Here is a 13937-nt window from a genome sequence, read left to right as displayed (position 1 = left end):
TGCCGTATCCTTCCTTGGGACTTGGAGGACATGGGAGAGTGAGCAGAACATGCAGGTGAACTGGGGAGGGATGGCTCACTGTATGTTCATTCAGTTTGGAAAGGCTTGCTGCTGATTCAACTCTGAAACATCTTTTTGTTGCAATGGGACCGCTGTGTGTGTGTTTATAGCTTGACTATAGAGCACAGTCATGGGAGGCCTTCATGAGGAGATGTATATTTGATGTATCCAAGATCTGGAAAGATTTCAATGAATGACTGGGGTAAGTATAAGTATCTCAAACTAGTCAAATTATGGTCAATTTAAAAAATATATATACTGGAGACATTGTATCTAAAATTGTCAGATACTGCTGTAGAAAACCACAAGCTCCAAACTTTCAACATGTTTGAAGTTTTGAAATTGATAGAACAGAGTTCTTACGAAGAAATACCAACTTCCACATTTTCTGAGCAGCAGCAGATGAAGTGTGAAGTGTGTTCATGCTGTCATACTATGTTAGCTGATCTGATCTTTGTATGAGAGCTTTTAAAATTAGTGCAGGCTTTAAGACTGGGTTAATGCCCTAATGGGGGATTTCTTGTCTAGTAAAAAGGCTGTAGAACCGGTTGTTTCCCAGTGCAACTGCCGGAAAGATAGGAGTTTCCTGAACATGTTCAGGTGTGGCCTTCCTCAGAAAGTTCATTGTACTGTATTGCATGTATTCTAAATGTAGAATGTACTCTCACACTGAATAAACCACAGTGACTGAGATAACATCGAGGAATTGTCTTACCGTACCGTCACTGTCAATATTGACTCCAGGCCTTGAATGAGGGTTTTTTTAGATGAAGGAAGAGATCCTGTAATGCAATGCAGGTCTGTTAATAACAAACTTACTTTGGAGGGTTCAAAGATACATCAACCAACTGTATGTGAGTAATCATATTGTCCCAAAGTTCTTTTCCTGGGAGTGTACAGCCATAACTGATGAGTCATTTCATGCCTTGACCAGAGCACTATCACCACGATCTGATTCAGTGCTTGCATCAGCCCAGTGGACAGACTTTCATTTCAGTGGTTATGAAGCATTTACAGGAATACTTAAGTTGAGAGGATGGTTGGACTCCTCAGATCACCCCGAAACTCTCCGTAGGCTCTGTCTAACCACAGCATTGGATCCTATCAATCATAACTGCCTTTTGGAGGTTTGTTTTCCACTTTGGTTTTATTTCACTTACATAAAATGCCTCTCAATCTGTTGCCAATTTATGAAAAAGTAGATGTTTTGAATTACATATTACACAACTGTATATTATAAATGTCAGCTATGTGTGATCACTGTTTAAGATCAACTTGAGCTGCCAATGTAATGACCTCTTGCTCAATCTTCCAATGAAAGGAGTACTCCTTTCATTGGTTGACGCTATCACCTCATCATCACCCTGCTTTTCTTGAGAAAAGGGTGGTCATGAGTAACTTAACCACAATCTGCTGCTCAACACGTTGCACATCATATATCTTGTATCCCACTTGTATTGTTCATTTCAGTTTTTATGTTGTTTTATTAGTTGTAGATAGCTTTATTTTGGTTTTATGTCATTAAGTCACTGAGTTAAAAAGAGCATTAATAATGAAGCATGAGTTGCGTCAAATGATTAAGCCGTTCAAGGATCAAGCGGCTCCTGAGGACCAAATTTTGTGCTCTACTATGAGAACTGAATTCCATAGATGGTGGCGTCTTCAGATGTCATCTATGGGCTCAGTTCTTTTGGCATGGTACTAGTTTGTCAGCGTGAATCATGACCATCAGAATGCATTAATACTTGTGTGGTTTACATTCATTCCAGCATGTCTTAGGTTAACTACGCATTACCTTTGTTTGTAAGTTTGTGTATATCGTTATCTCTCAAATAATGGCTAAGGAAATTGTGTATAATATTACTGTGACTGAAATAAACATGTTCCTGAATGACTGATCAGAGTTTATCAAAGTTAATGTTATGTATATTGTTAATAAAGTAAATCAAAGTGAATTATTTTCCTCTGTTATTTATTAACTCTCATAACATGTTGTTTGAGTTTTAAATTACTGCAACATTTAAGTAACATGATGTTCAGAAATGCAAGGGCTACCATGCTTCATACTTAACCCACACATGTGGACCACTTTTCATATCTCAGCTCTAGTTCCATAAAATCTGCAGCCATGGTGATGGCAGTTAGCTAGATGAGCCATAAACAATATGATTAGATACGACAGCCAACATCCTTTTCAATTACAATATCACCGGAATCAACAAAATTTCCAGCTGCAACTATATATATAAGTATAAAATACAAAACATATTGTTATATGGACTTTTAGGAGAGGAACACTCAATCATAGATAGTTTTAGTATATCAATACTAGTTTATAGCAGTTATTTTTGCGGAACCTGTAGTGTCCCAAAGTTATTCTGGGATATGCCATGCACAGGACCCCCCTGATAACCTCTATTAGCTCCATGACAGGACTATACACCTTTTCCAATCTCCCCCAAGAAAGCTCCTGTTTTAGGTCGTCATGGCTCTTGAATTACAGGGGAAGGTTCATGGTAGTGGTTGTATTCTTCCTACAATTCCCAGCCTCCAGGCTCCAGGTATGGCTGTGTAGTAGAGAAAGGTGGCTGCTATTGTAAACCCAAACCCCTGCATGTGTAGAGAGGTATAAAGGAAACATTGCTCTATTGTAGAATGTAACAGAGTAATATGTATGAGAAAATCAAGGGATAAAGAAGAGATGTGTGAAGAATGACTGACTCCCTCATGCCTAACAGGCAGGTTTAGATTATCTTTTCCTAACAGGAAACCTGACGGCAGATAAAACACTATGCTTCATTACCGTTACTCTCTACTTTTGCTTTCAGTATTATGAAAGAGATTATTTTTTTATCAGGGAAGTAATGGTAAAAAAAAGTTCCTCGCCTTAGCATGTTGGGTTTTTTTTCTCATGTGTGTCTGCTAATTCATATTTAAATTTTTCTGATATAGATAATTTTCATTCAACAAATTTGCTCTCCTTCCTACATAATAGGGCAACTGCCACGTGACCCAAAAATAACAGTAGGCTATCCAGACAGCAGAAAAAGTAGGACAGATCTAAATCCTGATAATGTTTAATGAATATCCCCTGTAGATATCTACTCTCATCCCAGATATTTTATTTTCTAATAAAATTGATTTCAGGATTTTAATTTAAAACATCCACTACACAGCATGTAGAGCACATGGTCATGGAACTATTCGACCCCAATACCAACTCCCCCCCCCCCAAAAAAAACATGACGCTGTCATGATGACTTATTTTTACATCCTCAAAGTGAAGATGTACTTTGACTGAACTCTTTCACCCTACAAGAAATGTTAATAACACTCACTTCATGAAGAGGCTCTGACTGAAGGGCTCCTTGACATTAACTATACTTGCTTTAATTAAATGTTTACTTGCAACCAATTGAACAAGTATAATTTCCATGCTTTCTGGACTAAGAAACCATATTGAAGTGAAAAAACAACAACAAACAAAAACAAAAAACAATTTGTGGATAGAAAAGCCAACCAAATGTTATTTAATAATGTTAGTTTCGGTGGTTGAAATCCCATCTACTCACCCATTTACAGTTTTGAGGTTTGTACTTGTACTTTTCTTGGGTATTTCCATTTGATGCTACTTTGTAGCTCTACCTCACTGCATTTGAGAAGGAGATGTTTGACTTATCATTATGATTTTTATTGGAACAGGTGATAAAAATGGGGCATTATTCTAGATTAAACAACCCAATAAGGTAGTTAAAATGGGCTCCGCCTCAACCCACTACAACATTAAAATGATGCTTACACATTAATGCATCAATGTTTACAATCCCATAGTATAATATATAATATATAATAGTATACTCTCACAGGGGCCATGTTTATGTGTAATGAATACTTTCGATACTTAAGTACATTTTGCTCATAATACAGAAATTATAGAAGTAGTTTTTCTAAAATGTTTGTATTGCTACAACTACTTGAGTACTTCTTCAACCACTAGTTAGTTGAACTTTGAAGTCCCATTTGGCCCATACGTAAATAATTTGGCCCCCTGAAAAAACTTTGAAGCCCCTACGACTTCTTACTGTTTGAGTGACAGTGTATCAGCCAATTATAATCATCTACAAAGCTACACAAACCTAAAATCCCAGTCCTCATTGGCCATTAGTGGAAATCAGTCAGTCACGTCATGATCCCATCCAACCAATGGTTGAGTAGTTTTGTCGAGGATGAGCAACAGGCTGTAACCCCGCTGTGTGTAGCACAACGATCGGGGTTAAACCTGTATTTCGTTGGTCAACATTACTAGCGTGAAGCCTTTATGATTTAGGTTTGTCTCGTTTTTTGTTGAACTGGGGGTAGATAGCAGAATTTAACTGCATATACGTTGTTTTTTATAGAATAACCAGATTTGTTCGAGGCCTTGGCATGGATGAGGTACGGCCTACCAGTGGTGCTCAAGCCCACGGGCTGGTGCCGCTGTTTCCTCCTGGACTGCAGGCTATCTACGGGGAATGCCGGCGACTTTACCCCGAGCAGGCCAACCCTCTTCAAGTTACAGCCATTGTAAAATATTGGTAGGTAACCCGTTCTGCTGTTGCTGGTCTTACATATCTGTAAACATTGAGTTTGTTGAAGACGTTTATGTAGTGATGGTTAGATGTTTAGCCAACAGTTAGCTTAGCTGCTAAGCTAACTTTTTAGCTAACTAACTACATCCAGGAGCCATACTGTAGGTAACTGCTAATATGTTTTGGGGAGTTTGAAGATTCAGCATCAAACTATACTAACTGAATTAGAAAATCTTAACTTAAATGTATCTCACTACTTTTATACAAGGTATGGCCTTGTAACTGTCTTTACAAAGGTGTGCTGAAAAGTAAACACAGTCCGTTTACAACAAAAACAATTTTTGACATGGTTTTCATTTTATGCTTCTCACAGGTTAGGGGGACCAGACCCGTTAGACTACATCAGTATGTATAGGAGTGCGGGCTGTCCAGCTCAGGACATCCAGGAGCATTGGCACTATGTCAGCTTTGGACTGAGTGACCTGTATGGGGATAATAGGGTCCATGAGTAAGTACACTAATGTAGCAACTTGACCACCAGTTGCATGGGGAAGTTAGGGGAGTTTCAACATATGTGTGATGGGATAGATGAAGAGCTTTGTTGGTATTTTTCTTTTACATTTAAATCATTTTCCATTGTGAGAAACCTGGGAAATCTGTATATTACATCGTCTTTCTAAGTATGCCAAATATTTGCTTAAGAGCCCTTTAAGAGCTGACCACCTACTGACTAACTTGGCACCTACTGATCTTCTATTATTCTACAGCGCACTGTTGATCTTTACAAGCATTGTGATTTTCACAACCCTCATGCATATAACAAAGGAATAAAAGTACAGCTTGTGATGTTGTGTTTACCCAGTTTCTCACTGTGTGTGTGTGTGTGTGTGTGTGTGTGTGTTAGATTCACAGGGGCAGACGGACCTAGTGGGTTTGGCTTTGAGCTCACCTTTAGACTCAAAAGAGAGGTTGGAGAGACAGCACCACCAACCTGGCCAGCTGAACTCATGCAAGGCTTGGCTCGCTATGTGTTCCAGTCAGGTAAGAGCACAGCGTTTGGGTGTGGGGAGTTTGCATCTTTGCATTAAAACACCTCAAGGTCATGGCAAGTCATTTAATCTCGTACTCTACTGTAAAACAAATTGTAAATTAGTTTGAATAAGTTTATTGGGGATAGTTTTGTAGCAATAATGATGAAGGATTAGGAGAATGCATACTCTAATAGGTGTTCCAGTGATAAGGGAACTATTTAGATTTAATGTATCTATTTAGATTAAAATCTACCTAATTTATTAAGTTATCATTTGGTATTAATATGATAGCTGGCTTTGTAAAAAGGTGCGTGCTTTTCTTAGTTTAGTTTAACCTTTAGGGTAAGGGTTAGGGTTTAGCAATTAGTCAGACTAAACAAGCAGTTTTGACCCATTAACTTGGGCTCTGGAAATGTCATGGTCATTTTATGTTATTTTAGACATTTTAGGGAGGAACTGATTAATTGATTAATAAATAAATAAATAACTTGCAGATTAAGGTGTAATGACAAACATTGTTAGTTGCAGCCCTACATTCTTCATCCTTCACCTGGAAAACTTGTGTCAGTGAGTAATGATTTGTGATTTTCATTTGGTCACAGTTTGTTAATAGTCCAGTAAATTATTTATCTGCACTTTTGGCTGCAGTTGCCATGCCTCTGTGTAGCGTCTTTGTGAATGTGAAGAATGTGTTCTTTGTAAAGATGGCTTGTAATTCCAGTGATGCATTTAAACATACACGAATAGAGGAGTCTGCTGCAGGCAGCAGTCTTAGGTTTGTTGTAGCTCTGGGTATTGACAGGAAGTCTAATTTCCCCCTCCTCTTTCCCTTTGCCATTCGTGAAAACAATGCCATTAAAATGGTAAACAAGACTGTTGTTGTAGTGTGTGAATGTATACTGTGTGTAATGGGTATATACTGTGCTGCTAGGTTCTTTAAATCTGTCGGTTGTGTATATATTGTGCACAAGAAAGTGTGGTTGAGAAGGGATGGGGCATTTAAAAGCCATGCAGAAAGAGAAGAAGGCTGTTCTCTCCAGGCTCCCCTCTCCTCACCACCCAGCCCTTCTCTTCTCTCCAGCTGGGGTCAATTTGCGCGTGGGTGGGCTGGGCTCCTGAGCTAAATGAATGCTGATTCCTTGGCCATCTTCCCCCTTGCTTTTCTCCTGCAGCAAATCTGGACTGGGTGCATGTTACCTCCCAAGCAGACACATTCCTCAGATGGAAATGTAGTTTTTATGCTTTTCTTGCCACATTTGGGTCTCAGTTTCTCTCTCTTAGTCACTCTCATTCTCTTGGTGATCTGCGTCCCCTCTTTTCCCGTTACTCTAACTTTCCTTCAGCAGTTTTGAACTGTCGGATAATGAAAAGTAGGACTGCTTCCCACTGGTGGCTGAAGGTACAGGCCTAAATGCAGTCTGCAGACTAAACCTCATGACAGAGTGTGTATTCTTGACAACTTAAAACAGCACATTTTGTCATACTTTAAAAATGAATGTCTCCTTTTGTTCTGTCTTCTACAGAAAACACATTTTGTAGTGGCGACCATATATCGTGGCACAGTCCACTAGACAACAGTGAATCTCGTATCCAGCATATGTTACTTACAGAGGATCCACAGATGCACCCAATTCAAACGCCATTTGGCTCAGTGAGCTTTCTCCAGGTGAGTTCAAATATGTGATATTCACATAGTGTAGGTCATTTCACATGAAGCGTTTTTGGGATCATTTTGCTTACTAAATTAAAGCAGACAACGGGCATCTGTAAGGATTTAGATTGAGGATTTGGACAAAACATGGGCCAGCGTTACAAGCGATGAGGATGACAGTAGTCCTGCAATGTAGTGTCAGTGATGATAATGCAGGACACATGCATCAAGTCACATCAGCTATATTCTTAAATGAATGACTAAACGCATTGTGACATTTAGTTAATATTACATAATGGTAGCAAACGTCAGTGGAAGTGCTGAGGCAGCCACAATTTAGAGATTTAGTAGTTGCCTTAATTCATGAATTAAAGGCAGCAACAGTAGTAAGAACACTCAGGAAGTGACAAGATTGTAGACCCCACCTTTTCACCTTTGCCTTGCTCTGTCTGCTACAGATTGTGGGTGTATGTACAGAGGAGTTACAGGCGGCCCAACAGTGGAATGGCCAAGGCATCCTGGAGCTGATGCGTGGAGTCAGAGTGTGAGTGCAACTGTGCATCAGCATATGGTTCGGCTGGATAAAGAAGCCATGTTTTAGATTTTAAAATAATACTTTACATTTTGGGTACTGTTATTATTTATAGGTTTTATTTTGTTCCACAACTTCACAAGTTTATTAACCAGACAAAGCTAGGTTCGTTCTGATTCATAGCTTAGGATTGCTATGTCAATAGATGTCAGTCTAAGCAATTCTATGTATGTATGTGATGGGGTCATTTAGATTTGTAGTAAATATAACTTGACACGTGCTTCAAGTCATTCTCTATCTTTTTTGTGGATTTTTTGTGTGAAAATCTGCTGATGATTTTTCACCAGAACCTTATATGACATAATGTAGACCAGATATGCTTTCGTTGTAGGGTAATAGTAAATCAAATATAGATGACGTCATAATCTATTGTAACATAATAATATCTGCCTCCAAATGATGTGTCATTGAAGTGAATGGAATCTAGTTTGACAAATGCATTGTGAGCAGCAAGTGGAAAGCGTAGTTAGTTAGTTGATTTATTAACTGTGTGTTTAACTTGAGGTTAATGCTGTCTGCGACTAATGTTGATGATTGTCCTGTGTGCAGAGCTGGTGGCCCCTGGCTGATCACAGACATGAGGAGAGGGGAGACCATTTTTGACATTGATCCACACCTACAAGTAAGGCTTTATTACGTTCTGCACACTCAGCTAAGTACACTATATTGTATTCATAGTGTGTGATATAAGTTGCAATCGTATGTCTTATGTGTGTGTATTATACATTTTAGATAAGCATATCCTTCTTATGTATTCTGTTTTCAGGAGCATCGATACAGATCCAAATGTATTATATAGAAAGTATGCTAAATTTTCAACAAATTAATTGTGTAACAATCTACTATTATATTGTGCAAGGGGTTTATTGTGAAGCCCTGTGATTGGATAGATGGTCAGTAAAGGGAATTGTGTGGAAAAAGTGGAGCTAAATTTTAAAGAGTCAAGTGTCCCCCTGTTGGCCCATACATCTTTATGCAGTGTCTTCTCATTTCTGAAAATGTTAACCTTATGTGAGTTTTATTTGAGCTAGTGTTAATGATTGCGTATATTTCTTGCTCATCCAAGCAGGAAAGAGTGGACCAGGGTATCGAGACAGAGGGCTCTAACCTGAGTGGGGTCAGCGCCAAGTGCGTGTGGGACGATCTGAGTCGACCTCCAGAGGATGAGGAGGACAGCCGATCCATCTGCATAGGATCACAGCCACGGAGGCTCTCAGACAAAGGTACACCGAGTCCCAAAGGAGTGAAAAGAGTAAATCCTCTAATTAACACCGAGCAGATCCAAGAATGCTTAACCAAACTGTACACAGGAGTTCTGGTTTCATACTGTCAGCAGTGCATGATGGAATAATTCCATGCTGTTTTTTGTCTGTGTGCTGACAGACACAGAGCAGATCAGGGAGACCCTGAGAAAAGGACTGGAGTTTAACAGCAAGGCAGCACTTCCACCCATCACCAGCCAGAGACAGAGCCACGAGAGACCCCAGTGAGTGTTCCTCCCACACACGCTAACATGGGTTCAGCTCAGCACAAGGGTTGCACCAGGATAACTCCCTCCACCTTGTGCACTGACTCACAGCGCAACTGACATCTGAACTGTTATCACCTTTGTTTCTTAGCTACCAGCAAAATATGGTCACTAATTTGTTGCTATTTTTCTGTGGAAGTTGTTGCATTTTCCGCAGAGTCAGGTAACGGCTCTGTGAGAGGAGTTGTGAAATATGTGCCAGACAAAGGCCAAGGAGCTGCCGTTTCCTGCACAGTACACCATTCTCTCGTTGCTAATTGTACCATATCAGACTTATATTTCCCTTCTGTTGCCTTCCACTCTTTCTTTTCTCCTCTTCGTCTGTTTCTCAGGAGTCGGAAGGACAGTTTGGAGAGTGAGAGTTCAGCAGCCATTGTTCCTCATGAGTTGGTCCGAACACGACAGTTGGAGAGCGTACATCTGAAATTCAACCAAGAGTCGGGCACGCTGCTGCCCCTCTGCCTGCGGTACTGCACCACACACACACACAATATTTACCCTTTTGGAATGTCCCTAGGACAGATGGATAAAAAGTAGTCCAAACATTTGTGTTGGATCAGTGTGGCAGAATGTCTTCATAAAACACCAGAGCAAAAACACTGATGACACCAGTTTCTTAGAAGTTAAAAATGGGCTTCCCATAAGTCAGCAAACTCTGATTTCCTCCTCCTCCTTTCACTTTGATGTTAACAAAGCTAACACATTACTAAGTTTCACAGACATAAGGAATATCTAAAAAGGAAAAAAAAAGGCTGACAACAAAAATAACATGTAACATGAAAGACAAAGTTATTACTTTGAATGCTGACAAAAATAGTGGCAGCATTAAGACAGTTTGCAGGATCTTCACATTTGAGTATTGGCCTTCTCTGATATGCTCTGTGTCTTGTGAAATGTGCACACCTATGGCTGATAATTATCTATGCTTGGTTTTTACCTTTTATTTGGAACATGTGACATTTTTTGGAATGTGTTTTCGCAGACAGAGTACCATCTAAGCAATTACTGTCCAATAAGAACCGTAGGGTTTTTATAAACGCTCCTCTGCACAGGCTGGAGACGAGGACGAACCTGCTTTATGTAATCTCTATCTGAGGAAAGAGCAAGACCAGAGTCAGTTGACAGAGAGACCTTTGTGTGTGAGAGAGGGAGAGATGTGCTGGGAGTTAAGAGGGAGAACACGGTGTAAAGGGCCCAATTATGTGATTACGTCAAATGTTGCCTACAAACTATGTGACTTTTAAGATCCGAAAAGGTTGTGAAAATAGGTCAACGTTTCGCACTATGCGACAGACCCAAGTTAAGATGTCTTTGTCATATTAGAGATAAACTATTGGAATTTTTACCACTTCTTATCACTGTTTTATTATATCGCAAAGTCACTATATATATATGAACTTTCTACCAGTGAAGTTTACTTATCACACTTAGATTATCATAATGGTTGCAGATGTAAATATGTAAGAAAGAAAACAGTTTAATTAGAATCTGTTTTGATCGATAAGTCAACATTCAGTTTCATTTGTTCTTACATTGTTTTTCTTCAACGGGTGAATTCTTTAAAGCGTCATACTTCATACTTTGCTGTATTTTATCTTGTACAGGGGCCGGTTGCTCCATGGGAGACACTTTACTTACAAAAGTATCAATGGAGACACAGCCATTACATTTGTGTCTACGGGAGTGGAAGGAGCTTTTGCTACTGAAGAGCATCCATATGCAGCCCATGGCCCCTGGCTTCAGGTATGCACACACACACACACACACACACACACACACACACACACACACACACACACACACACACACACACACACACACACACACAGACTTGCATATAAACTCATTTCCATGGGTTGCCTTTGCATTTAATGCATTTCTTTGACCTTCCTCCTGTATAGATATTGTTGACTGAGGAGTTTGTGGAGCAAATGCTTGGGGATTTACAGGAACTTAACACTCGTGAGGAGGCAAGTAAAATCCCCCTGTATTTGAACCTTTTTGCACTTGGTTTTGTTGAACTGCCTGTTTCACCTTGTATATCCTTTCTCTTTGTATAGACAAAGTTACCAAAGGAGTACAGTTGGCCAGAAAAGAAGCTGAAGATCTCGGTACTACCAGACTCTGTGTTTGATAATCCACTGCAATGAGACAGAGACACTTAATCACTAGAAAATACCAACAAGAACACCTGCAGACACACACTTCCAGAGTGGACCATCATGAACAGGAGACCTCCTAAGACATGCAGCGACCCTGAACTGTCGCACAGATATGTTGCTCCCCCATTGGACGGCCAGAGACTGTTTTACTCCTGAAGATGATCTGAACACTTTTGACTGTTACTGCATTCTCAGACTAGCCCGACTGTTTGCAATATTTCTCTGAGGCTTCAACACTTTAGAGAATGTCAAATCAGCCTGTCCAGATGGTCGACCTGTAAGAACAATCATTATAGGTGACACACTAGCTGTAGGGCAAAACAGGATGTTGTCATTCCTGCAGTGAGGCCTGCCAAGGTCTAAGGTCCAAAATATATACGTCACTAATACAGATGAGCACGCATCCTGTGGTCACCAAACATATTGTCCCAAGTGATAACTGGGTTGCTGTTCTCAAACATAGTTCTATTTATTCCATTGGCCTTAGAAAGGACGGAAAAGTCACATGTTGAACCTTTTTATCAGTGTTTTTTTCAATTGAGCTCGTGTATAGTATTTACAAATGCTGGACATTTTTCTCTTATGTGTTTGTGGTCATACCAAAGTTTTAACTGTTGGCAGTCTACTGCCTGTACTGTCTGTGTCTCAAATGTGTCATGATTCTGTAATATTGACATGACAGGCTGAACTATTATTAACTGTCATTCACTGCCTGTTTGTTGAGGGGTAATCAAACAAGCATCTGAACTATTTTCTTAGGTTTCTGGCAAATGCTGCAGGTATAACCACCTCCTTTCCCCTGTGCCAAGAACATGACTCCTGTCTTGAGTAATATTTTTTGAATGTCTCCTACAGTTTTCTCACGCATGATGCTGCGTGTTTTAAAGTTATGAAATGAAATACATCAAGTCCGTTGTAAACGTTCAAAGACTGGGAATCCTGGGAATCCGTGTTCAGTGTCCTCTCAAGTGTTGTCTCCAGTGGCCACTTAAATATGTTTTTGTTTTTTAACAGTAGGACCTGCTTGAAAATGAGTTGGAGTAAAATTCCTCAGTGCCTTGAGTTAAAAAGGACCACATATTCTCTGTTGACTCTTAATGCTGCCTACAGCTCCTGGATTGAGAGCTATCTCTTTGAATCACAGCTGCTGCGTTCATTGTCTTTTTCTGATGTGGTCGTTGCGTTCCATTTTAACACTACAACAGAGAACAGACTACTTTTACTGTCTTCTTACAAAAAATGTACTCATACGTGGCATCTTATTTTTGTTTGTCTTTTTTATTCAGAGTGACAAATGTAAAGTTTAGGCATTGGTTGAAATGGTATTTTGTAATTACTATCTTATTGACTGAACTGGCTGATTGTAATCCCAAGTGCATTAAAGAGTGTAGGCATTTACACAAATAAAGCTGCAAAACTAATCCAGAATTACAGAGGAACTTTTTTCAGGTTGGGAAAAATCCCTTCGGCTGATGTAGACCCATTCGATATGGTAATATACCTGTTATAATGTTGGTCATCTATTAATAGATCCTCATGGCTTTCTCACTTTCAAATTACCCATCATATGTACAGTTATGAATAATAGTCATTAATAAGGGTCCTGGGTTTCTCACTTTCTAATAAGCCTTACGGTCTGAAGTTGTAAATGTGAATAAGTTAATAATCAATGGATTTTGGTCCAGATGCTCTGCGAAGGGTCCATTGGAGTGGTCTTCCTAATGAATGAATTATCATCTAGGCAAAGAGAGCAACTGCCCCAGCGCCCCAAACCCTGAGGGCCCCCCTGAACCCCATGTTCGCTGCATGTTAGTTGGTTTTGGCTATTTGATTGCTGCAAATTAGGGAATCAACTAAGGCCTCATTAACTAATGTCGTCATTTACATGTCTTTTAGGGGGCCACCGTGTCAAACATTATTATTATAAATACTTTATATTGTGCTCACATGGTGCAGTATTTTTGTAGGAGCACTGGGGTCTTGTAACATGTTAATCTGGCCATTAATTAAAACTCAATAGAAAGGCAAAGCAAATGACATGCAATAAGAAAATAATCACAAGAAAGAAATATTTTTTACAACCTGGCAACCCAAAAGTTGAACTTATAAATAACTGATGTATAAAGCATTAGTAAAGTATTTAACCATTAACAAAACGATGTTAACCATTGATAAAGCCATTAGAAAGTGGTACCTAATATACTTTGTTAACCAAAGGGAAGGCGTTCACAGCGTTTCAACTTAAATATCTTTTTTCCATGTGTGATTCAGTGTTTCAGTGTTTCTCCTCATGGGCCCCTGGAGACTCCACTTTGTAGGAGGCAGTGGTGCAGAGGCTGACAGGT

At 39.5% G+C, this 13937-nt stretch overlaps 1 protein-coding gene across 1 annotated transcript; it reads left to right on the top strand.

Annotated features, from left to right (window-relative positions):
- Positions 1-4485: 4485 nt before the first annotated feature.
- Positions 4486-13013, top strand: sufu (suppressor of fused homolog (Drosophila)). Its single transcript, XM_070916129.1, has 12 exons — positions 4486-4634; positions 5002-5136; positions 5533-5669; positions 7183-7325; positions 7769-7854; positions 8452-8524; positions 8969-9125; positions 9286-9388; positions 9763-9897; positions 11035-11173; positions 11332-11400; positions 11491-13013. The coding sequence occupies exons 1-12, from the start codon at positions 4486-4488 to the stop codon at positions 11578-11580; spliced, it is 1416 nt and encodes a 471-aa protein (XP_070772230.1). The 3' UTR covers positions 11581-13013.
- The last annotated feature ends 924 nt before the right edge of the window (positions 13014-13937 follow it).

The sequence above is a fragment of the Enoplosus armatus genome, chromosome 12 (genome assembly GCF_043641665.1).
Source record: "Enoplosus armatus isolate fEnoArm2 chromosome 12, fEnoArm2.hap1, whole genome shotgun sequence".
NCBI classification, from domain to species: domain Eukaryota; kingdom Metazoa; phylum Chordata; class Actinopteri; order Centrarchiformes; family Enoplosidae; genus Enoplosus; species Enoplosus armatus.
The sequence above is the reverse complement of the archived record's forward strand: the minus strand, read 5'-3'. Positions and strand labels throughout refer to the sequence as shown.

Bases quoted from the DNA above. Each gene is read 5' to 3' on its own strand.
- sufu (XM_070916129.1), top strand. From the start codon at position 4,486: ATGGATGAGGTACGGCCTACCAGTGGTGCTCAAGCCCACGGGCTGGTG. The intron at 8,525-8,968 runs GTAAGGCTTTAT...TGCTCATCCAAG, and splicing joins ACATTGATCCACACCTACAA to CAGGAAAGAGTGGACCAGGG. The intron at 9,898-11,034 runs GTACTGCACCAC...TATCTTGTACAG, and splicing joins CTGCTGCCCCTCTGCCTGCG to GGGCCGGTTGCTCCATGGGA.